General features: G+C 34.5%; 1 protein-coding gene across 1 annotated transcript in view; it reads right to left on the bottom strand.

Annotated features, from left to right (window-relative positions):
• Window positions 1-23,643, bottom strand: part of LOC106472787 — a 47,541-nt gene extending 23,898 nt beyond the window's left edge. Inside the window, exons 1-2 of the mRNA XM_013933447.2 lie at window positions 23,354-23,643; window positions 17,806-18,008 (exon numbers count right to left, since the gene is read on the bottom strand). Coding sequence (XP_013788901.1) covers window positions 17,806-18,008; window positions 23,354-23,486 — 336 coding nt within the window. The 5' untranslated portion in view covers window positions 23,487-23,643. The remainder of the gene's footprint in view (window positions 1-17,805; window positions 18,009-23,353) is intronic.
• Between the last annotated feature and the right edge of the window lie 363 nt (window positions 23,644-24,006).

The raw sequence follows: 24,006 nt of genomic DNA, 5'->3' as shown, positions 1-24,006 counted from the left end.
AGATCTTGGTTAAGACCTTGTTCTGGTACCACAAGTGATTTGATCATTTACTTGTGAAACACAGCTTTAATATGATTGGATAGATCAAGAATTAGACTATCAGATATTAAACCTATATATATATAAGGTTTTGTCATCATTAGGTACAAGTAGTTTACCAAGACACAGGAATATACATTCAGTATGAAACAAAGAAGTTACATGACTGGAGATTGCATAAGTGTTAATAAAGGTATCTCATTGATGTTTGGTTCTTTGTTTGAAATTGTTTTTTGTTTTTTTCTTATATACATATTATGGTTTTATTGAGTTGCAATGTTTACAAACATGATATTATCTTTATAATGTTTACCAAAATAAAATCATCATCAAATCAGACAAGTTTTCTGTTCAGTCAGTCCATTTTGTTTGAAAACTGCACAAGGATTGTAAACAGTCCCTGCAAAATAGTCAACATGCAATATGTCTATTCTTTGTTAACAAAATTTAACAATAAAAGCTAATTTGTATTGACTGAATTGTATTGGTTTTCTATCAATAAAACAGTTTTGCTAGCTAAACTGAGACATATTCCAGCTTACCACTGAACTAGGATGACCTTAAATCAATATGGTAGCCCTTGCACCTAGTGTAATGGAGAAAATAGTTCATCGAATACAATTTAGGTCATGATCAAATTTGTTAATACTCTTCTTACTAGTCTGAATTAACTGGTAATTAATATCCAGTTTGGTAATTTACCTTTAAAATATTGACTTAGTTTCTCAGTTACAAATATTTGATGTCTATATACAACATAATTCAAAAAATGTCTTCTTATTGCACATGTAACAATTACTCTGGACCAAGTTTCAGAATCATAGCAGCCAACAAGGTCACACAAAGTTATCTGTGAGCTTGTTTATGTATATAAGCAACAGCTGATTGCATGGCCAAATAACAACATGGTCTGAATTCAAAAGTATTTGTTTCTTGGTAAGAATAAAATAACCAGTAGTGGGCTCAAAACAGGGGGTGTCATGGCAGGCTTGACAGGAGTTCTAACAAGCCCTTGCAAAATTCATTTTATGAGTGCTTTCAAGTATCAGTATGATGCCACCTGTCTAGTCTAATGTGGATGACTGATTTAGTGAGTATGTGGCAACTGCAAAATCTTTGAATGACTCAATTCTTCATTGAATCAATTGGTTAATTAGCTATATAATTATTTCTAATTGTAATTATGACATGTTTTAAATAAAAATATTATAATCCTTATTGGTGATATCAAATCATGTTTTCATAATTTAAATATCAATTTATTCGATTTACAAAAGATCATTGTAGGATTACTGCATACTTTAAAACACATAATGGCAACTACATGGTGGTATGTAGTCAAAATTAGCAATACATTCTTCATTCACCAAGTAGGAAATGTCCACATTATCTTTAAGAAACATTTATGGCAAAATATGAATTTTTAGACAAAAATATGTTTTTTTACAAAATGTGCAAATGGCAACCTTTAGAAGAGGTTTATTATATGAAACAAAGGATAATTCAAACATTTTCTTAAAAAACAACAACAAAACAATGTGAATGAAAATAGGAAGGTTGATACTATGCTAGAATGATGCAGTTATGAAATTAGCACACCCTCATTTCTTTTGTTTTGCTTGTACAGGGGGATTGGAGGGAACACATATTAATAGATTAGTCAAATTGAATTGATTAATGAGCCAATTGATTAATCAGTTTGGAAATACCACTAATCGCTCAGCTGTGGTGTCAAAATTCCCAATTGTGACAAAATATTTTAATTTTGAAAATGTTTTCAGGTATTGGTGCATAGACAAAAAAACAGAATTATGATTTGAATTTTTTGTACAGCTTTTAAAAATGTCATTTTGCTGTGTTACTTGGAAATGTAAAGCAATCATACTGAGCTAAACAGTATATCTGTGGGTATACTTAAAAACAAAGATGCGTAATTTAAATTAAATTATAACTACCACAATTCTTTTTAACTGTATAAACATGTAAATGTATGCAAGTACTTTATTTTTAAAACTAGTTTTCAAACATGTTGAATGTTACTGTATGCCATACATTGGTAGGTTTAAGTTAATATTAGGTCATCAAGAAATTAATGTTGCTTTTTTAGATGAAAAACCCAAACAACTTATGTATCAAAACAAAACATTTATTAAATGAAATAGTCTCCATTCTTATCGATGATGCTTTTCCAACTTACAATAAGGTTGATAATGCCCTGATTAAAGAAATACGTTGGCTTTGAAACAAAAAACATGTCGATGTCCTCTTTAACACCTTCCACATTTGCATATGTTTTCCCATTAAGATGGTGTTACAGCGAATGAAAAAGATGGTAATCTGATGGTGCCATATCTAGAGAATATGGTTGGTGGGGAGAACTTCCCAACTTAACTCCATAATATTGTGTTGCATCAAACGTGCCATATGTGGATGTGCATCGTCGTGGAGAAGAACACCTTTCCGATTGACAAGTGAAGAACATTTCTAATGTGTTGCATCAAATGTGCCATATGTGGACGTGCATCGTCGTGGAGAAGAAGAACACCTTTCCGATTGACAAGTGAAGAATATTTCTAATGAAGGGCTTGATTTAAATGTTTCAGTTGCTGACTATAGATCTCTGCATTGACAGTTTGCTGTGGATTAAGGAGTTCAAAATGAATTACTCCTTTGATGTCCCACCAAATGCAAAGCATCACTTTCTGTGAATGGAGTCCAGGCTTTGGGGTTGGAAGTGGTTTTTGTCTTGGACTGAGCCATTATTTTTGGCATTAAATATTTGCATACAGAACCTATTTTTTTATCATCGATGACAATTCTGTCCAATGGTTCATGCAAATTACACACAAGAAAAGATGAGTTTATGAGGCACCTAAACACCTTCTTTATGGAGTTTTCCCATACTCTAGATTTTTACGTAATGATTCATGAAAGACATGCAATTTTAGGGCCATTTCATGAATGTGTTACCTTGGGATAGACTCAACAAGCATCTTAAGAACATCAATATCAATTCCAACATGTCGGCCCCTGCCATCACAGTTTTTAAGGCTAAAATCACCTGAACGAAATTTGCTGAGCCATCGTTGACACTTACGAACATTCTAAACATTTCCATAAACTTCTTTGATATTCTTTGTGGCTACAGAAGCATTGTTTCCCTTCTTGTATTCAAACAGCATTACATGCCAAATGAGTGTTTCGTCATGTGCCATTACTATAAGGGATTATAGTATACTAAACTTTACACAGATTATATAGGCTACACTAACATGATGTTTAGGCAGTTTGTTTAACTATTATATGTGATGTGCATTTTTTCGGAGGTAGTTAATGAAAATGTTCCCAAACGCAACATGAATTTCTTGACGACCTAATATATTGTAACAAAACCTGAAAATATTACACGAAAAATTATATTTTATAAAATGGAATACTGAAGAAATATTTTGAAATAAATTTATAGGCTATACAATATTGGATTGTTTGTGTTTCATTGCCATACATTTTGTTGTAAAATCTTTTAAAAAGCTGTAAGATAAAAAATTTATTCATTATGCAGTATGTGTACATGTGCAGTTTCTCATGGGTAATCAAATCTGATGATTGAGTATTACAGCTGTAAATGACCAACATCTTTATACACACACTGTAACAATATTTTTTAATTCATTTAAATATTCATTTAGTTTAGATACAGCGATTTAAGAAACAGGTGGAATATAAAAAGGATTCCTGACAACCTTGAGGACTTTTATATTTATCAAGTGACTTATGTTTTCGAGAAAGAATTAGTCACTTGTGGCTACAAAAATAAAAATCCCTTGGAAAACACTGATGGATGGTACTTTCTTGGTTCTCAATAGACGTGAAGCTAATAAATTCAAAAGCTCTTCTGATTGAGAAGTTAAAGTGACAAGTTTTGTTCTTTTACGTATATATGAACACCACATTTAGAAATTTTGTAACAACATATTGTGTGATTTCTGTTGGTTCACTGAATCTTTAATAAACAAAGATTGTGAAAGCACAGAATAAAAAGGGCCTTTTATTTTTCAGAAATGAGCTTCATTCTTATGAGAAATAAAACCATGGAAACAATTATTTGATTGAGAGGCACAAATAAAATGGAATAATTTGAGGGGGAATGCATTATTATTCAGCATTGTAAAAAAGCCACTTAAGAAAGTGATTTGAAGGATACAGCTTTCAATGTAACTGCATAAGAGAAGATGGGTGTCAGTGAACATAATATCTTTAACTCTTAAATACCCAGGTGTATCAACTGAATGCACCTGTTTGTAGTTTCTTTTACTGCATTGCAAAAAAAAAATACCAAATGAAATTGTTTGAAACTTAAAATGAACTTTGTACAGATTATGAAACTTTTGCAAAATATAGCATTTTTTATTTGTGATATTTGTATGAATTCACAGCTTTGAAAAGTTGAAAAGATTTTATTGTGATATGTTTTTCAAGAAACAATTTTAAATACATATCTTTGTTGTACATTTCAATCACTGATTTATATATGTATTAATACATTCTCATAAAGCTTTTTAATAAAGCTTTATTGTACAAAACTGTAAGTTTTATCTTTGTTTTGATTAGCAAAACACTGAAATCTGTATTACTGTGTTTATGATCAATGGCATATAATAATTTTTTTTCAATAACAATATTACAAGCAAGCCAACTTTTTAACTGTTTATCACAAGGTTTCATTTAATATATGTAACAAGTGTTAAACTTATTTCATATCTGTTAGAAAAATGAAACTTGACACAGTCAAGCACAAAATGATCTAAAATCCTACCTCATCTTATTCAATGAAAAATATTTCTTTTCCTATTAGACTGCAACATCATGACTATGAAATGATAAAGTTTTTTGCATTTTAAAAGAGATGAAGACTAATTGTGATGGAAGCTGTTCATAAACACTTTTTCTAGCAACATATCACCTTGTTGAAATTTCTATGCATATGTTGCGTCAACGAGGTCACATGACTAGTATCACGCCACCTGTTTTCTAGAAATATCCTGTTCCTTTGTGAATGCCCTAACATTTACTAGATTGGGGGTAGTCTGGTATATATAAGATGGTCACAACGTAACGGGACAATGTGTGTAGGTAATGAGTAATTGAACTGCAGTCAGAGAGTGTGTAATTGAGTATTGTCGAGCACGAGCACGTGAGACGTTCTAGCGTTTGTTATAGCACGACTGTTGAAATTAAGTGTATCATAAAGTTGTATTCGGAAAGAATAAACCAGTTTTATTTAAGAAAGGACTTTTGTCGCTAAAGTTTCGTCAGAACGAAGTTACGGAAAATTAACAAACAACTGGAGGCGTAACACATATCTAGAGAAATGGAAGCCATATTGGCTTATACAGTAGAAGAGAACAGAAAAAGGATTTTGATTATGCATTTAGATCACTAGCCTTTGACAACTAAAAACTGAGATATATGCACTTACATTACACCTGGACAACTGTGGTTGAGAAACAATGATTAGCTACATTAATAAAACTATACTTGTGTTGAAGTCACATGGTTCTAATTGGCATTATTTGTCCAAAACTACTTCAGTTTCCTTCCTAGTGGGTCATGAGTGCTGTATTATGCTCAGAAAAAATTAAGGAGCATGCTAAAATAAGCAAAATAAAAATTTGTGATTTTCAAAAAATTGTACATGCAATTTCTAAAAAAATTGTATTGTATAAAATTAAATAATAAAAATTTTTTTTTATTAAATAAATTTCACCTCTGAAGTATTCTGTAGAACAGCTACACGTTTATTTTCTGTATTTCTTTAATCCAATGTTGCAATATTGCTCTAAGGGCAGAGTGCACCAAGCTAGATAGTGTAAGGTTAATGTTTATAATGAGAACAAATGAAAAGTAAACGGGTATAATATATCTTATTTCAAAAGGATGATTTTCAGAAACTGAAAGATAAGATGATTGGAAAAATGTGATCTTAACTGGAAATGAACATAAAACTTAAATTATTATTATTATTACTTTGTCCAAGCATGCTAAAAAGGATGATATTTCTTCTAAAATCTTGTACTTTAACAGTTAAAGTTGTTGAACTGTTTAACTATTCATTTTACCCTTCATTGCTGACTTAGCAACAGTCTATGGAAGAGGAAATACCAAAAGTGACATGTGAGGATAATGAAAACAAACTGTAAATATGGATTTAAGAGGTCCTATTGGTTATGCAAATGCAATACACAAATTGTATGATGGAACAAAACCATACTTATTCTTCACAAGAATATCACCTTCCACTAAGACTTGTCAGAGTCCAAGTCAGACTGACATCAGCAATTCACAGAAATGCCTTGAGTACAAATTTTTTTGTAACACGTTTTGTGTACAATGTACTTGTAAGTTTGACTAAAAGCTTGCCACATTTTATGCAGCTAGTAGTATATTTAGAATAATAGTAAAAATTCCTTCTATAATATGCAATTGGTCCATTTTACCAATTTTGGTTAATAAATGAAAAAGAATATAATTTTTAGAACACAAAAATTACTCATGAAATGGAGAAAAGTGGCATTTTAAGAATAAAGAAGAAGAGATCATGAAAGTCACTGTTAATGCTAAGACAATCTTGAAATTACTTTAGCTTAAAATAATTAAACCAGTCCTCTTGTTTCTTGGTAGTTAAGAAAAAGATTATTATTAGCCACAGCATAGCAGGTTATAGAATGGCTCTGAGTTTTTCAAGTACAAACTTTTAGCTCATAGTGCTGTCATATCCTGACCGATTTAAGATCTAATTGCAGTTTTGAACTCAGGAGATCAAACCCTTTCAAATGATGTATTTGACCATACCCAAGGTCTCATAGATTAATTTTCTCTAATCCTGCCTAAATGAATTTCAAGTGCCGTGGCTATTGAGGATTCCTTCTTATTTTATTATAAGATTTGAAAAATGTAGGGAGTTCATAAAAGTAAAGCTTTTTAATTTTAAAAAACTACAACAAGAAGTTGATAGCTACATTGATAGGTATCTCTCAAAAGTTGCAATACATTGAACAAGTTACTGATGTAGACCCTGATGTATGTTTGAAAACATAGTTAAGGTACAATCTGACATGTTATAATTTTTCTAAACTGAAAATGTATTTCCTGATAGATACTTACCTCCAGATTGTTTTGCTTGCCACTAGTCCCATATGCTTAACGTGGTACAGCTGCACTGAAGCATGCATATAAGCATGTGACAACCCTCCACGAATAGGAGTGTGACACACCCTCCTGTCACAGCTGGCTCCCTCTATACTGTATAACCCAATCTTCACTTCGAGATTAAACAAAAAACAAACAAGTAAGAATATATTGGAAATACATTTCCAATTTAGGAAAATTATAACTTCCAATACAATACCTTAATAGCTATAATTCCACAATGAAATGGTGGAGAGACCGGTGCAAAATTTACTGAGATCTCACTGTAGAGGAACACACCCATGGGAGACAGCACCACATCTGAACCAGGGATACTCTTTGCCCATTTTGAAAATATATGTTACTAAGTTAAGTGGAAAGGAAATACATTCAATACTCAATTGGATGTGCTAAATGGTGCAGAGTGGCTAGGGAGTGTCAGACTGTAATCGGTGGGTCAACTCCAATCCAATATCTGGTGGTAGGAGGAGGGTCCTTACCGTTTTCACCTCAAGACAAGGAAGCAGAAAGGAAAAATGGCTTCCATGCTGCCATCCCAGTCAAGGCACAAGTGTGCAGACCCAGTACACAACCAGCACCAGGCCACCTGGGAAAATGACATCCAGGTGATGGTAGGAAGGTATAATTCAATGTGGAGGTTCACGCAAATCAAAAACCAGGCAGAGTTGGGAATTTATCATCCAGTCCACAGTAGAATGAGGGCTCCCTATCAGCGAGGACTTATTTTGGCTGGTCCAGCTCTAATCCAACACCAGTCAACTCAGGAACCAATATTCTGGCAGTGGTAGGTCCCAGATAGAGGGTGAACTGCATTTTGGTGGATAATACCCAGTCCATACTCAGGTAGTGTTGTGTATTTTTATTCTGGTCCATTGTAGGAGGAGGGTTCACACCACTTACACCAAAAGAACATAACAAAGCAGGATCCAACATGCAAAATAGTGACCCTGAAAGGGAAATAAATATAAATTTACCCTCTCACAGTTGAACCAAGGTGTGAAGAATGGTAACAGGTGGTCTTTGGTATCCAGATGAGGAGGAGATGGCCACATGATGAAGGTAATGGGTGATAAAAGTGTTTGGTGTGGTACACGTGTCAGCCCAAATGATTTCCTCCACTGGACAGCAGAAACAGGCAGCCAGGAAAAGGGATAAGTGCATGTTCTGATAAAAGAACACTTGGAAAAGATTTTTAGAATTAGAAGAAATTGAAAGTAGGGAAATAGGTGTGAATGTGATGTCACCTTCATGAGCTGCTGATGTCTTGGAGAAAAAAAACTGCAATCTGGAAAGAAGAGAACATAGGTATGGTGGTAAAAGACATGTGATACATCAAAGGTGGGAAAACCTCCAACCAACGACTACCACAGTCAAAAATGAGCAAAATATAGATGGACAAAAGTTATAAGGAACAGGTAGCCAAGGGTTCAAAAGGAGGTTAGGTAAGGGGATGGAGAACAAATGAGGTCCAAATCGGGAAGGGACAAAGGACAAGGAGGAAAAATGAGATGAAAGGAACAAAACAAAAGGATAGGACTGTAGAGGAAAACACTTGATAGGCGTGGAAGATATTGGAGGTATTGGACAAGGCTGCTCTATAATCAGCAAGGGTAGACATGAAAGAACCACTGTCAAACAAACAGGCAAAAAAGTCAGAGACATGAGGAACAGTAGGATGAAAAGGGAGGTAATCACGGCACAGAGACCACTGGTGAAAAACACTTTATTTTCTCTGATACACCATTAAGGAGGAAGTATGAACAGAATTGGAAGCTATTCATGTGGAGAGTCCGGACCACCTTGCATGAAACTGGACAAATGCCATGCATGAAGCCAGAGTGTGGTGATGTTGGGATAATCCACTGGTGACTTAGGTTGTCAAAGTAGGGAGAGGGATAGCAAAAGCAGTAATGGACATACTGATTGAAGGAGGGTAAGGACTGGAAATGAAGGTCGAGCAGGCCAAAAGAAAAAGGTGTGATGATAAGGACCTGACATGAAGTAGACTGGATAATAAATAAAACTCAGAGAAGGAGATGGATAGGCAGATAGACATAAAGGTAAAGGTGGGATCAATCCTGACTAAAGGCATCAACTGCCAACACAAAGGGTAACTTTGCAAAAAATGGGTAACTTGGAAATGAGATGGGTGGCAAATTTGTCCGGAAGAGGAGTACCCCACTGAAATACCTGAGGATCAAGGAATCACTGTCTGGGGAGAATCTTGTTGGGATGAAACAATCAATTTGAAACAAGATTCATAGCACCCAGAACAAGATATGCCAGTAGGTGTGTATGATGATAATGGGCACAGAATTGGAGTTTTAACATCTGGAAAGAAAGCAAACATGAATAGGTGCCCCTTGTTGGTTGATACATGAAACAACAGTTCAATTGTCAGAATGGATCATAACCACTTTGCCTCCTATTAAAGGCAGGAAATGATCGAAAGCCCAATGAACGGCAAGAAGCTCAAGCATATTGACGTGCATAGCCAACTTGATCAAAGACTTGCGATTTCTTCTGTATCCAGAATCACTCTCCAGCCCCTCAAAGAATCGTCCATAAAAAAGATCCAACTCCAGATGGGGAGGCAGAAGAGGAAAACCCATTGTGTTGTTGTCACTGTTGAACTACCAAACTAAACTGACATGCAGTAAGGGAGGGAGAAGGATAACAGAGTCCAGGGAACCCCTAGTAAGATTCCACTGATTGTGCTACACCAACTGAAGGCTGTGCATGTGAGCACAACTGAAGGGAATGCAGGCTTCCATGGAAGCCCAAGTCCCCGAAAGAGAAAGGATTGAGCTTTGGGAGCTAACAGTTCCATCACTTGCAAATGAAGTGGAGAAGGCTGGGCCTAAGTGGATAAGGTATTGGATTGGGATAACAAAATAATTCTTCAACCATTCAGCCAACTGGGTGTGCTCATAAGATGGAGTTAACAGGATATGGATGGAGGAGAGGTATTTCAGGAGGGTGGTGAGGGAGAAACAGAAGTGGGAATATTGGGCTTGGGTAAATCTCACAGAGGTATTAGGATCAGAACCCCACACTTGGATAAAAACTCTAAGGTTTAAGAGTCAATAAATAAAAAATCCGAATGATGGTGTGCAAAAGAGTAATTATCCGAGGTATGAGACATACTGAACCCAGAATGTAACTGTGCTACAAACTGGTCAGCATGGACCCTATATATGGAGAGGTAGTCAGAGGAAGGAGCAGAATGCAATAGGGAAGGAGAGGAGTCATAAGACACAGTGGACACAGATAAAAGGTAACATACCTGCGACACCATATCCAGAAAGGCTGAAGACAGGATAGCACCACAAAGGGTAATAGTAGTAGTGATATGAAATTTGGAATTTATAATTCAACTGAGAGTGGAAACAAAATGAAACTGTCTAAAAAAAAACAAAATCAGAAACAACTACATTGTTAAAGAAATTGAAAAAGCAAATACTTAAGTCAAACATGAGCAAAATTTAAACATGCTACAGTGCCAAATCGAGAAATGAAGATTGGGTTCTACAGTATAGAGGGAGTCAGCTGTGCTAAGAGGGTGTGTCACACTCCTATTGGTGGAGGGTTGTCATATGCGTTTTGCAAGCTGCAGCACAGTTGTACCATGTTAAGGGAGAGCTAGTGGTAAGCAAAAACATTTGTGCATATAGTGGGGAACAGTGAATGAAAATAGCTATTGTGTGAGAACAGATAAGGTATTGTACTGGAATTTCTGGTTTCTAAATTTGATTTCTATTACAGGGAAATGTTAGAACCTATTATCAGAAATCATTAAGAACAAATACTAAAATTTGCACTTTATACAAAATCCTGAGCATGATTTTCATAAATGAATTTTTTGATTCAGTAACCTATTAATTTTTCATAGCTCTTTTTCAATAAGGGCACCAAATTAATAACTTGTGTGTTGACTTTTATGTATTTGATAAACTTCTTCACTGAAGATTATTTGAAATTTCAATTTTAATGGTATCACTGAAAAGTTAAAAGCAGTAGAGAACTAGCTTCAGTGGGTGGTGATGTTAGGGCATTATTCTAATTGTAAGAATGCCATTACTGTTGTTCCTCAAAAGCATGCTTTGGGGTCACTGTTTTCATATTGTGTGTAAAAGCTTGGATACATTGTTACATTGACAAACTTGTTCATAATATTACCTAGAATGATGAGTAATGATGATGCCCTTCAGAATATTTCTTAAATTCAGATAGACTCGAGCAGCCTTATGAATAGGTTAAAATTTGAAAAAATATGTTTCATTATTAACTATAAAGTAATACAAAGGGTTGAGTACATTATATTAAAATAAATTTTAACATGCATATCAGCTAGTCACATGAAAGCCACAACTGATATAAAGTTGGGGTGAATCAGCATACATCAGAACTAAATCTCAACATTATTTGGCATTGTATAGGTAGTGTGATGACACCAAAAACTGATTGCTATGAAAAGGGTAGGTAAAAACTCTTTCTAACACAAAATTTTAATCCTCTCAGATCAGGGATTTATAATTTCAAGATATGGATATCCCATGTAGAAATATGGATCAACTTGGAACATCAGGTGCATCCAAAAAGAGACCTACAACATCAGCCATTTTAAGCAAAGTGTGGCATTTTGTAATGCGTAATAATCAATCCATAATGGTCAATGGCAAAAGTTTCTCATGCCCCAGACAAAAGTACACAACATAATCAAGAAGGATTTTCATCTATAAAAGTAACACAATTAACTCATGTGTACACAAGTTGCTCCAATCACACACCTCAAGCAGCTGGAAAATGAAACAGGTATTCACACTAGTTCCATAGGAAAACATACCAGTCAAATCACTTACAGATTTATGTACAATCAAACTGTTGGAATGAGTTCTAGGAAACCATTATCCTCATACTCTAGATGGCTTATGGACAACCTTCAGTGAGGGGTGTGCTTTGGACATCACAGCCTTACAAAAGGACCTTATGTAATGGAAACAATGCTGCAGGGCTGTTTCAACTGTCAAGATTCAAAGTCATTAGACAAAATATGATAGGATATGTCACTATGGACTGTAACAACATGATGAGGCTTCAAATTTGTTGTAATTTAATAGATTTGTGCACTTATTGAATGTATATTTTAGAAAGAACTTGTGACTGAAAAAATATTACTCTTCTCACTGAGTGGAAAATCATGAGTATGTATGGTAAATTAAAATTCTACAATGCACTAAGGAGGAAGTCTACATGGTCCACCACCTCAGTGACTGACAACTGGGATGTGGTAAGGACTCCACTGGAAGAAAAAAAGGGAAGTAAATGTGGTGGGGAGTTTGGAGGAATGTCACACCAGAGAAAGTGCAATGGGTGTCAGTGAGTCCCTATTTTGTAAAGCAGACTGACCCCAATTTATTCAATCAAAGGGTCATCAGGGATTGGCAGAAATCCTCCTTCTGCTTTACTCATGAAGTCCATGAGTGATGGTCCACCATTGAGTGAAACTTATTGATATCTAGAAGTTTATGTATATACCACTGGGTAAGCCATCAGTGGTCTTGTGGAACACCCCATCTCTACAGTGAGTGTTAAAGCACAATCAGTAAATAGTACAGATTTGAGGCAAAGCACACCTGACCAGGTAATACCTGCCACAGTATGTGATCCATTATCAGTGGTAAAAAAAGAGGGTCTCTGAAAAGAAAACATAAATTAAAGAAAGTGATAAGACTTACCCTGGTCAAAGGTGAACGGATATATGCAGAATTGCCATAGGAGGGAGACAATATTTACCTAAAGAAGATACAGCCAGATCAAGCAGATAATGAGCAATGAAGATATTGAGAGTAATCCATATTCCAGCCTGAATGATCTTCTCCAACAAACAGCAAATGTAAGCAGCCAAAGGCATAGTGAGATGAAAAATTTGATGAGAAGAAACACTGTGAAGATGGCAAACTTCCATAGATAAGTCTGATTACATCAGTCTAACAAGTTGACAACCTCAACTAGTAAGCAGAACATGGGATAAAACACAGGAAATGGAAGGGTGTTGGGGAATAAAAGGTCTGAAATGTGAATTCCCGAAAGGAGGCAGTATGTGCCACAAAACAGTGTACGGAGTAAACCAGACAAAGAAGCCAATCAGGATCGGAAAGGGAGTAAAGGTGGGAGATGGAAGGTAAGGAAATGGGTGTGAAAGCCAAACTGCCTTTACGAGCAGCATAGGTCTTACGGAGGAAGGACCAATCAGGATATAGGATGACATAAGAGGAATGGCAGAGGATGTGGGTAATATTAAAAGCACGAATAGATGATTGACAATGTCCACAAGCAAGGAGGTCAAGGAAATAGGTCTTGACGGAGAGATGGTACATGGAAAATGACAAGGGAAAACAAAACCTTATGAAACTAAGAGAAACAGAGGGTGTTAAACAAGGCCACCTGATAGAAAGACACACTTGTAGTGGACATGCCTTTGTCAAACAACCATTTGAAGAATTGGGAAAGATGAGGAACGGAAGTGTGGGAAGGATGGAAACCATCACCTTTGGTAAATGGACATGGACGAAGGTCTGATAAAATGGGAAGGGAGAGTTGCAACATGTGGAGTCAGTCCCTGGGTTGAAGCAATGAATCTGATAAGATCCATGCATGAAGATGGAGTGTGGTGAAGTCTGGATGAACAATGTCCAATTAGGTTGAAAGAGGAGAGACCAAAACAGATGTAAGTGTAAAGAAGGTTGTACAAGTAAAGCTCAGAGCAGTGGAAACCATGGTTGTGCCAGCTAATACAGAGCCACCAGTAGGATTATACACAGAGTGGTTTGGATTAGGGATAGAAATCTAGAGAGGAGTCGATTAGGAGGGTAAGCATAGATGTGAAGACCCCTTCAATCTTGACTGACTGGGTCCACTCCCAGTGTTAGTGGATGTGGAATGGGTCACCAAAAGGAAGGAAGTTTGGTGTACTAGTTGGTGGCAAAGGCATATATAAGGTATCCCCAGCTGGAAACCCACCCACCAAAAGACCTGTGAATCGAGGGACTACTCTGTGGGGAGAATATTTTTGAGGTGAGATCCACAACCAGATTCAGGGTGCTAGGAACACAGCAAGCTAAGACCACTATATGGTGACTGTGCACCCCAAAAAGGCATCCAGAATATGAAAGCAGAGAGACCTGATATTGGTCCACCCTGGCTTGGTGATATAAGTGACCACTTTGGAGTTGTCAGAGTGTACCATAACTACACTCTCCTGCTAGAGAGGAAAGAAGTGGGACAAAGCTCGACAAAGTGTCATAAGCTCGAGAATGGTGATATGGAGAGGAGACTTCTTGATTGACCAGAGACTGGAAATCCCCCGGGAGTTGAGGTAATCACCCCAACCCTCTAAAGATGAGTCTATGAACTGATGTGAATCCAGATGAGGTGGACAAAGCAGTGCCCCTGCTGTGATCTGGTCTCTGTCATACCACCAAGCCAGGTCAGCTCTGATCAGGGAAAGAGGAGTAAAAGGGTGGTCCAATGTTTTCGAGTAGAAGTTTCATTGATCTAAGAGTGTCCATTGAAGGGAACTCATAAGAGCCTGACCCATGGGAATGAGAACTTCCAAGGAAGCCCACATCTTCAAAAGAGATAGAACCTCTCATGCTGTGAGAGTATGTGATGAGGGCCTTGTAAACTGCTTTCTCCATATCCTGAAGACAAAGAGGAGAAGGCTGGGCCCAACTGAGGTAGAAATGAAGAAAACGCCCAAATAAATGGGGAATTGAGTGGAGGTAAGAATGGACTTCCCCTTTCATCAGGATTCCCACCTGTGCTGCATCTTTTAGGAGCAGAAGAGTGTGGTCTCTGGACTGTAAACAGGAAAAAAGCGAGCCATCCACGTAAAGATGAGTGTAAAGACCTATAGAGTGAAGATGTTGGATAAGACCTTGTATCACCGTACAAAACACTTAAAGAGCCAGGGTTAATCCAAATGGTAGGGCTTTGAACAGAAACACTCAACCTCGAACAATAAATAACTATAGACAATGTGGCCACTGTGTGGACAAACCCTGAATTGTAGATTACAAGGAGAAAATTTGGTTTCTAGTATCAAGAATGTAAGAAAAGTAGCTAAAGCAAAGCTCAGTCTGATGAACAGGAAAGAAATGAACATGTCAGCAATGTAGCAAAGCAAAAAAAAAAAATACTGAAGTCCTACACTGATGAAAAGTAGGATTACAAGGCACATAGTTAACAATGAGAAAACAAACTTTATCCAGATAGAACAATGAATTAGATGTTACTACTACAAATGATATGTAACATACAAACTCTCTAAACATACCTAGTTAACAAAATACTTATGAATATTGAACTGACAAACCATTAAAATTTACCTAGTCCACAATGTACATAAGGAACATGGAAAATGACTAAAAGTACCTAGAAAAACAAAGTAATAAACAATATCTAACTTACAATTCCTCTAAATTAACTTAGATGACAACTGGACACACAAATATCTAACTGATGACTTGAAATACTTAAACTCCCATGTTTAAAAAAGGACAAAGTCACACAAAGAGCATCTGAGCCACACCTACCACAGGCATATCCACCATGTGTGAAGTGTACAAGTCAAAAACTTACAACAGAAGTATTGGGAGAGCTGGAAGCAATGTGAAAAAAAGGAAAAGAAGAACAAACCTCCACAAAAGTGAATAATGTGGTGGCATGGCAAATGAAGCAGGAAAAGAAAACTAGCAAAATCACCCACATCTAGAACATGCATTGACTGACGACCTGATTAATTAGCTGTAAAAAAATGGAAGGGGAAACTCCTGAAAAGGTGTAGTGTGTGACAGACCAAAATAAGAAGGAGCCAGAAAAAGAGAGTCCAAATAGTCTTCTCCTTGATTATATTCTTACTCAGAAACATTGTCAAGTTGAACATATGATACTAGCTCTCTATGAAGTAAGGCCTGTACCTCCTCTGCAGATAAATTCGAACCTGATTCCTGGTAAGTCGTACCAGTAGCATTTTCAACTGTAACGAGAATTTCCATAGTCGATACATTTCATTGCAAATTCATACTAAGATCTCTTATAATTTGGTAACAAGAAACAGATGCAAAAACAAAATTGTTGAAACAATCGAATGCAAACACAGTAAAATAAATGAGAAATAAGAACAAGTTTAAAAGCCCAGATCTAGATAGATGGATTGAGATATCTTAAATTGTTCATTCTTGGAAGGAGAAGAGTCAGGAGTGATCTAATTGAAGTATTCAAAATCCTTAGGGAAGCTAATAAAATTGAGGCATCAGATTTGTACATGTTGAATTCTAACAACTGATCTCACCTGACAAAGTAAGTGACCTTGAAAGTTACATTTAATAAATGCATTGTACAGTTAGCCTCAGATATTGTTAAGTAAAATAAAAGGTCGAAGGTTATAAATTTCAGATTTAGAGAGGTCAAACATCTTGTTTCAGCAGAAGGATAAAACATTTATAAAAGCACCAAATTTTGCACATGTATAGAATCTGACCAACTTATCAATATAAGATAAGGACTCAACTGAAATTTTTCAAGATGATCATCATGTGTTCTCAGGATTTAGACTTTTACTGATATTGATTTGTAAATCTATATTGATCACTGTTTTTTGCAAGGAGAGTAAGTAAATAAATAAATGCCACTTTGACTTTCTTTTGAAAATCTCACATTTAACCCAATGGTAATTATACCCTGTGGCTTTTACCCCCTACTTTTTAACAAAATTCTTATACTTGACTGATCATTGTGACTATAGTGTCTATTCAGTCACTCAATTGGTTGGCAATGAATTTCTGTTAGCAAGTTTTGGAATCATCAGTTATGATTAGATAACATTAGTATCTCATTTTTGTTGCTTGTAAACTTAGGCCTACAGCTTGTGTAAAACTGTACATAGCCTGTAGCACACAGTATTTATGAAATAAATTTGTGATTGTTACATAGATGGACCTTGCATTATTTTTATTAAATAATCCAAAATAACCTGTCCAATAAATAAACACTTTACAACTATATATATATGTATACATTTCACAATTATCTATATAATATCAAAGGTGTAAAAGTGATTATTCAGCACTGCACAGCCCTTACAAGATAATTATGTCAAAAATGCAACATTTTCATTAGGGATTCACCCACCCACAAATAAATGATTCTACCAACACAGCTGTAACAAAACAATACACAATTATATCATTTATATACAAGTATAAATGGTATCATTGTAAAGTGAAAATATCACTGGCAATAAAGCACTGGGTATATTCCATCTATCACATAATCAAAACAACATATGCAAAAATACATAGCAAGCTACAGGTTCAATAAGGGGGTTTGAATCTGGATGCACCAACTTATCAATGCACACATACACATATATATACACACATTCACTTTTTATGTGTATTTTTTTATTAGAAGGATGCTTAGAAGAAGAAAGCTCTTCTGTCATTAAGATGTTTTTTATAGTTTTATTATTTCTAAATCGGTACAATACTTCACCTTGTGGAGTTCTTCTAACATTTCTTTAGATTTGTTTTCTTCTTCTCTGAGGGCTTCATCAATAGTACTGACAAATGTAGATGCTTTAACGTAGCCCTGTTGACTTGCCACTGATTCAAGATGTTTCTTGAAGGCTTGAACTTCTTCAGAGTGTTGGGTCTTCAATTTGGTCTTTTCCTGCTGGCACTTCCAATACACATATCCTGGAATTAATAAAAAATAAACTGTGAGAAACTTGATTGGCCTGTAGCATAACTAATATAAACAAAATTACAATGGTTATTGTATATATATATATATATATATATATATTTATAACTATATCACATTTTAAGTTTCAACTGTGATTGGCTGAAAGCTGTTTTATGCATGACACTGTGTAAGGTCTACGAGTAAGATTGAGCCCATTATCATCACACAGTTATTCAAAGTTTTAAATGCATCAATATTTTTTTTCAATTACATTTTTAACATTTTTGAATTGAAAATTGTATAAATTTTAAATATAATTTTAATCTCAAGACTCATTATAAGTTACTACTTGTGAATTTTTTAAGCACACACCTTGAGAATGCAATAAACAAATTCCAAAGAGTTATACTGAGAAAAATCCAGAACATACTTAACACAAAATGATCTTTGTAAGTCTTGTGTCGTTAGAAACAAACATTTTATATGATATTGAAACTTAATGAAATGTAAGTGAAGACTAAGCTTTCAACTTAATTACTGAAGTGTGGTCATTGTCCAATAGTTGGTAGTTAATGAGTTACATGCAGATTTTCTTCACTATACTTCTCATTGATTGCACAGTGCACACCATGAACACAAAAAATATCTCTGTACTCAAGATACAGTCATTACAAAATACTAATGTGTTAACATAAACAGTAACACTAACAAAAAAACAATACCTTAAAAAAAGAACAAAAAATTATGCTATCTAAAGCTGGGCAATTAGTGATAATTGATAATTCAAAATTATGATTAAATTGATTAATCTAACTCATGATTAAACAGACTGTCAAGCAAATAATCAAAATTGGTGTTTCTTATTATTACTGTTTTTGATTATTCCAATAATTAATTTAATTTTTTATTGTCATGAAAATGATCAACTAATTGCAATTAGGTTTTCTGATTATTACTCTTTTCAATTATTACAACAATTCAAGTAATCAAAATATTGCTATTATGTTTGTTTATTGTTCAACATGCGAGGTAGCAAATTCTATTTTTATTTTTTTATGGTTTTGTTTACTGTTTGTTTATTATTCCTTCCACTGTTTAGTCTAGCTATGAAATTTTAGCTACATTAAAGTGCTAACTCACCTTATAGTTGATCATAATGATTTCAAATAAGTTTGTATGTATTATGAAAGCTACACCAGTTTCTCCTTAGAATGATGTACAGATATTATTAATATTGCAAAAAATTATGTTAAACTTATGGTCATGAGATGCAAACTCATAGTCAAACATCTGAATAAAAACCTTGTCTTCAACAAATTAGTTCAGGAGAAATAGCTGAAAGGTATTATTGCTGATTATTACTTAATGTTGTTAATGATTTTGTAGTTGTGTAAATATGGAATATTGTTATTTTGGAATTACGTTTTTTCTCCTTCAGGTTCTTTTCCTGATTCCTTTATTTATTGAAATAATTATTAACATTGATATTTATGTTGTACTGTTCATTAATGTCAGCAGCAAGTCCTTGCCAGGCACATACTTATTAATTGTGTTTTGGGAAGTTATAAATTTTGTATTCTAATTGTTCAAATGTTTATTTTTGATTTCTGTGGTTGTCAAAGTTCAATAAATTTGTTTTTGAGTTTCAATCCTGGTTGTAGGTAGTTTTTGTTTGTATTTTAGTTCATTTCAAACACAATGCTACATAAAAGTGACTTGGAGGGGAGGGGGGCTCATGATTTAAGAGTTTCTGGTTTGATTAATGCTACTAAGGCTATCTGTCACTGTTACTAGTTTTAAACTGCTGACCAGTACCCACCATCACCAGCTTTTTTCCTTTCTTTTTATTTCTATTTGAACTATTCATTGGAGGGATGACAAGTGGCTGGCAGTACCTGCTGTAAACATTTTTTATTATTTTTTTTGTTTCTAAGTGTCATGGTTTGTGGAACATTGTACTAATCAACTAATAAGGCTGTCAATTAACTGATTAGCAAATATTACTATCATCCCTGCTCTAGATAAGAGTTACCTTGGAAATTATAGGCTAGCTCATCTTATTTCTATAGTGGGAAGAATTGTAGATAGTCTGATAAAAGAAGCTATACAAAATCATTTAGAGAAATATACCTGAAAGTTAATACAGACTCAAAGAAAAATCTTGCCTTACTAATCTGTTATCCTTTTTAGAGGATTGTACTTTTTAGCTGGGTAATGGAGAGTATGTGTGGACACATTGTACTTAAGAGTTTTAATAGGCTTTTTATAAAGTACCATACAGAAGATTAGCTAAGAAAAATCACAGTGATAGAGGTTGGGGAATGACTAGTTAATTTTATTGTAGGGTGGCTCAATGAAAGGAAGCAAAATGTTAAATAACAGAGTTCAGTCAAACTTGACCCATGTTACTAATGGAATGCCTCAGGGATCAGAGTTTGAGCATCTGCTTTCTTCTATTTATATTAATGATGTTTTTAGGTCATAATTGGCAAATTAGTGAAGTTTGCTCATGAAATTAAACTCTTGTGTATTCCTAATTGTAGTAAGGATGTTGAGGTATTATACTTGTGGTATGATTTGAATCAATTGGAGTTTGACAAATATTTGGCAAATAACTTAATTGTAATAAAAGCAAGGTAATGCATTTGAGTTATAATCTGGATGATATGTTTAATATAGTTGAGAACCAACTCAGTAGCACAACTAAAAAAGGATCATCAAAACAGTGCTTTGTTGTTAGTAGTAAAGCTAATAGGATATTATTAGGGTGCATATCTCATCATAGTAGTTGATAATATAACTATCTAGATATTGATGTCGCAAAGCGATACATATCTAGATACAGAAGTTTTACCAATGGTTTGTTACAAAGTTTGACAGTCTTGTCTGTAATTTATTATCTATATTACTAATATTGTCTTACTTAAGTACTTCACACTTCACAGCACTACTTCAAATTCTCAGGTTTGATCAACTAAGTAGCTGTTGGCAAGAAAAGTAAAAAAAAATAAGAGTTAATATCTATTTTATTATTGTTAATTTATGCTACTTTGCATGTAACGTTTTTGATAAGAGAAATGAAGACAACATGTAGGACTCAGTACTCATCTTCCTTTATTGGATCATTAATTTTTAACAAAAACACTTTATTAGAAATTCAGATTTTTTCTGCACAAAAGACTTATAATGTTTACTGAAAGCTTGCCAGATTTCATGAAGATACATTAATCATATGGGACGATGTATCATGGCTTCAGAATACAATACTCGCATTGTATCACTGTATTGTCACACCTTTAGATATTATAGTGTATTTATATACAAATTGATTGTAGATTAAAATAGGTAACTATCTCTCTAGATACAAATTACTAGTTGGGACTCACTTGAAATGCTGTGTAAAATTCTGGTCCCTTTACCTAAGAAAGGATATTGACTTACTGGAAAGGGTTCAGAGGAAGACTATTAGAATGACTGGGGATGGAAGGGTTATCTTACACATACACGTTTGATTAAGATCTCAGCTTATTTTATCTTGAGAAAGAAGGATTAAGATGTGATCTTATTGAAGCTTACAAGAATATTTGGGGACAGGGATTGATAGGATAAAGGCCTCTGAATTCTTTGAACTGTATTAAGAAGACAGTACCATAGCACATAAGCTTAAGATTTAAAAAAAGAAAAGCAGGGATCCAATTAAAACAGTTTTATTTTTAATAACAAGGTGACTGGCACATGGAATGAATGCCCACCATCAGTAGTGGAAGCCAAAATTTTAAAAGGAGCTTAAGAGAGGAATCAATTTTTTCTTGAAAATAAATAGTGAATTTAAGTTTTTACTTTTCTCAAAGGTGAATGAGCAAAAAAACTTGAAGGACCAGAGGATTTATTATTGTCTGTATGTTATGTTAACCTGTATGTAAAATGTATTCAGAACTTCTCCAAACATCTTCCTGTATAGCCTGCTTAAGTGGAGCCCATCTCTGGTAAGTAATTCATCCTTACCTCAAAGATTATTCCACAGGTTCAACCAGCCAACATATTGCTCTGTGTATATCCATCATGTCTCATTTGAGCCTTGGATTCTACTTAGTAATTCATTCCCAAAGAAGAACTTCCAAAAGGACCACATGCATATTTTTATTCCTAAACCTCTAAAGGATTCCTCTACACACATTAAGTACTTTTTCTGCTTTACAACTTCTAATAATACTTGCTACTACATTCACTACAAAAAACAAATTCTCCTTAGTACTAGAAACTAAACTGTCAACATGCTCTATAATGTCCCCTACTTTAGTATCTGGCAAGCAAATTCTAGTTCTATTCTTTATATGCTCCCCACTGCATATGTGAACAGTGTACATAATGTACACCTCTTGATTATATATCCCTCCTGATTAAAGGCAGCTAAAGTTCCAAGTCTGTTAGACTGATACCTGAATGTTAACTGAACCAATCTAGCTTTTATACTATTATGCAACATTGTAAACTAACACATGAAAGCAGAAGATGCATTAAGACAGACTTTTTTCTGTTGAAGTAAAAGTGTCATTAACCTATTAACTGCTGATTCGCTGTATAGGGTATGGTCCACTTCCAGCACTTGAATGCAAGTGTGCTGTATACATTGTATGGCTCGCAAAAATTCTGCACATTTAAAGCAGCTGTAGTGAAAGGGCTAACTTAAATTTTTGATATCCAATGTACTTTGCATATTTAAAAGAAAGTTTCATAAGTTTCAAAAGCATATTTCATGGGTGATCAATTATAAAGTTTACAAGCACACTTGTGTTATGGTTCACTGGAAAGAAATGATGGATTTTTTTTCTCCATAAACACAAATGTGTAGGTCCTAATTTGCTTTGGAAGTCTAACAGTTTACATATTTCAGACTTTATGCCCATCATAATCATATTCACAGGCATTATCATTATCAACTAGGTCATGAATGGACGACACAGATAGTGACAGACGTAAAAAAATGTATGGCATGATTACCACAAAAGCTGTTAAAATATAACTAATGATTTTATTTTCAAAACGTTATAATTGCTGTTTGTTTCAGACTCAGAAACATTATTATTCTCTATTATTATCTCACTTTGGGCACTAGTCAGTAGTCAAAAAATTAAGTATTGAACTAAACCCAACTAGTAATACTAAACTATTACTAGTAGTAGTAATACTCACTAATAGTAATAGTAGTATCAGTAAGCCATCATATCAAGGCCGAAGTTTTTATTTAGACGTGTGTGCTAACCTGCACTTAATCTTTACTGTTTACAATAATCTAGTTAAAATAGCCTAAGTCTACAAAGTACATATACTGACATAACTTGATAATTGAGCCTACCAAGAGCTATCGGTGTTGCGAGATTGAAAAGAACACCTATATGTTTTAAACTTGATTTCTCATCTCTTGGTCCTGTAGATGTGGGTGGGATATTTAGGTCATTCCATCCAAAACCTTTACTACTCTTATCCATTCTTTTGACTTATTTGACACAATTAAAACTGAAACTTAAAACATAAAAATCCATAACTGAATGATGCGAAAGAAATCGTGTGACACGTAAGATTCTGCCAAGATGGTGCTTTTATTTTCCAGTAAATAGTGGATCTTGAATTAAAAGATGTAGATTATGGTACTTTTATCAATAGTAAATATTGTTAAAAACAATCTAGACATATATAAAAATGTGCCAGAGATTGTGATATTCAGTCTAGGGCAAAAAAAAAAAAAAAAGTTGTTGTTTGCATATCTTAAATTTAACCCTGACCCTAATTTTTAAAATACAAAGAAATTCCAATGTGCTCTATTTTAAATCCGAAAATTATATGATTTTGTTTTTACATGAGGAGTTTTCTGAAAGACAGTGAAGTAAATTCGGATAGAAAGAATCGAAACGCAAGACATTGTAAAGTATTGTTACGTCTCCGTTCGTTAGTTAATTTTCCGTAAAAATTCTTTCCGAAGAAACTTTAGCGATACAAGTCCTTTCTTAA

This window comes from Limulus polyphemus, unplaced genomic scaffold (assembly GCF_000517525.1).
Source record: "Limulus polyphemus unplaced genomic scaffold, Limulus_polyphemus-2.1.2 Scaffold5610, whole genome shotgun sequence".
In the NCBI taxonomy this organism is placed as follows: domain Eukaryota; kingdom Metazoa; phylum Arthropoda; class Merostomata; order Xiphosura; family Limulidae; genus Limulus; species Limulus polyphemus.
The sequence above is the reverse complement of the archived record's forward strand: the minus strand, read 5'-3'. Positions and strand labels throughout refer to the sequence as shown.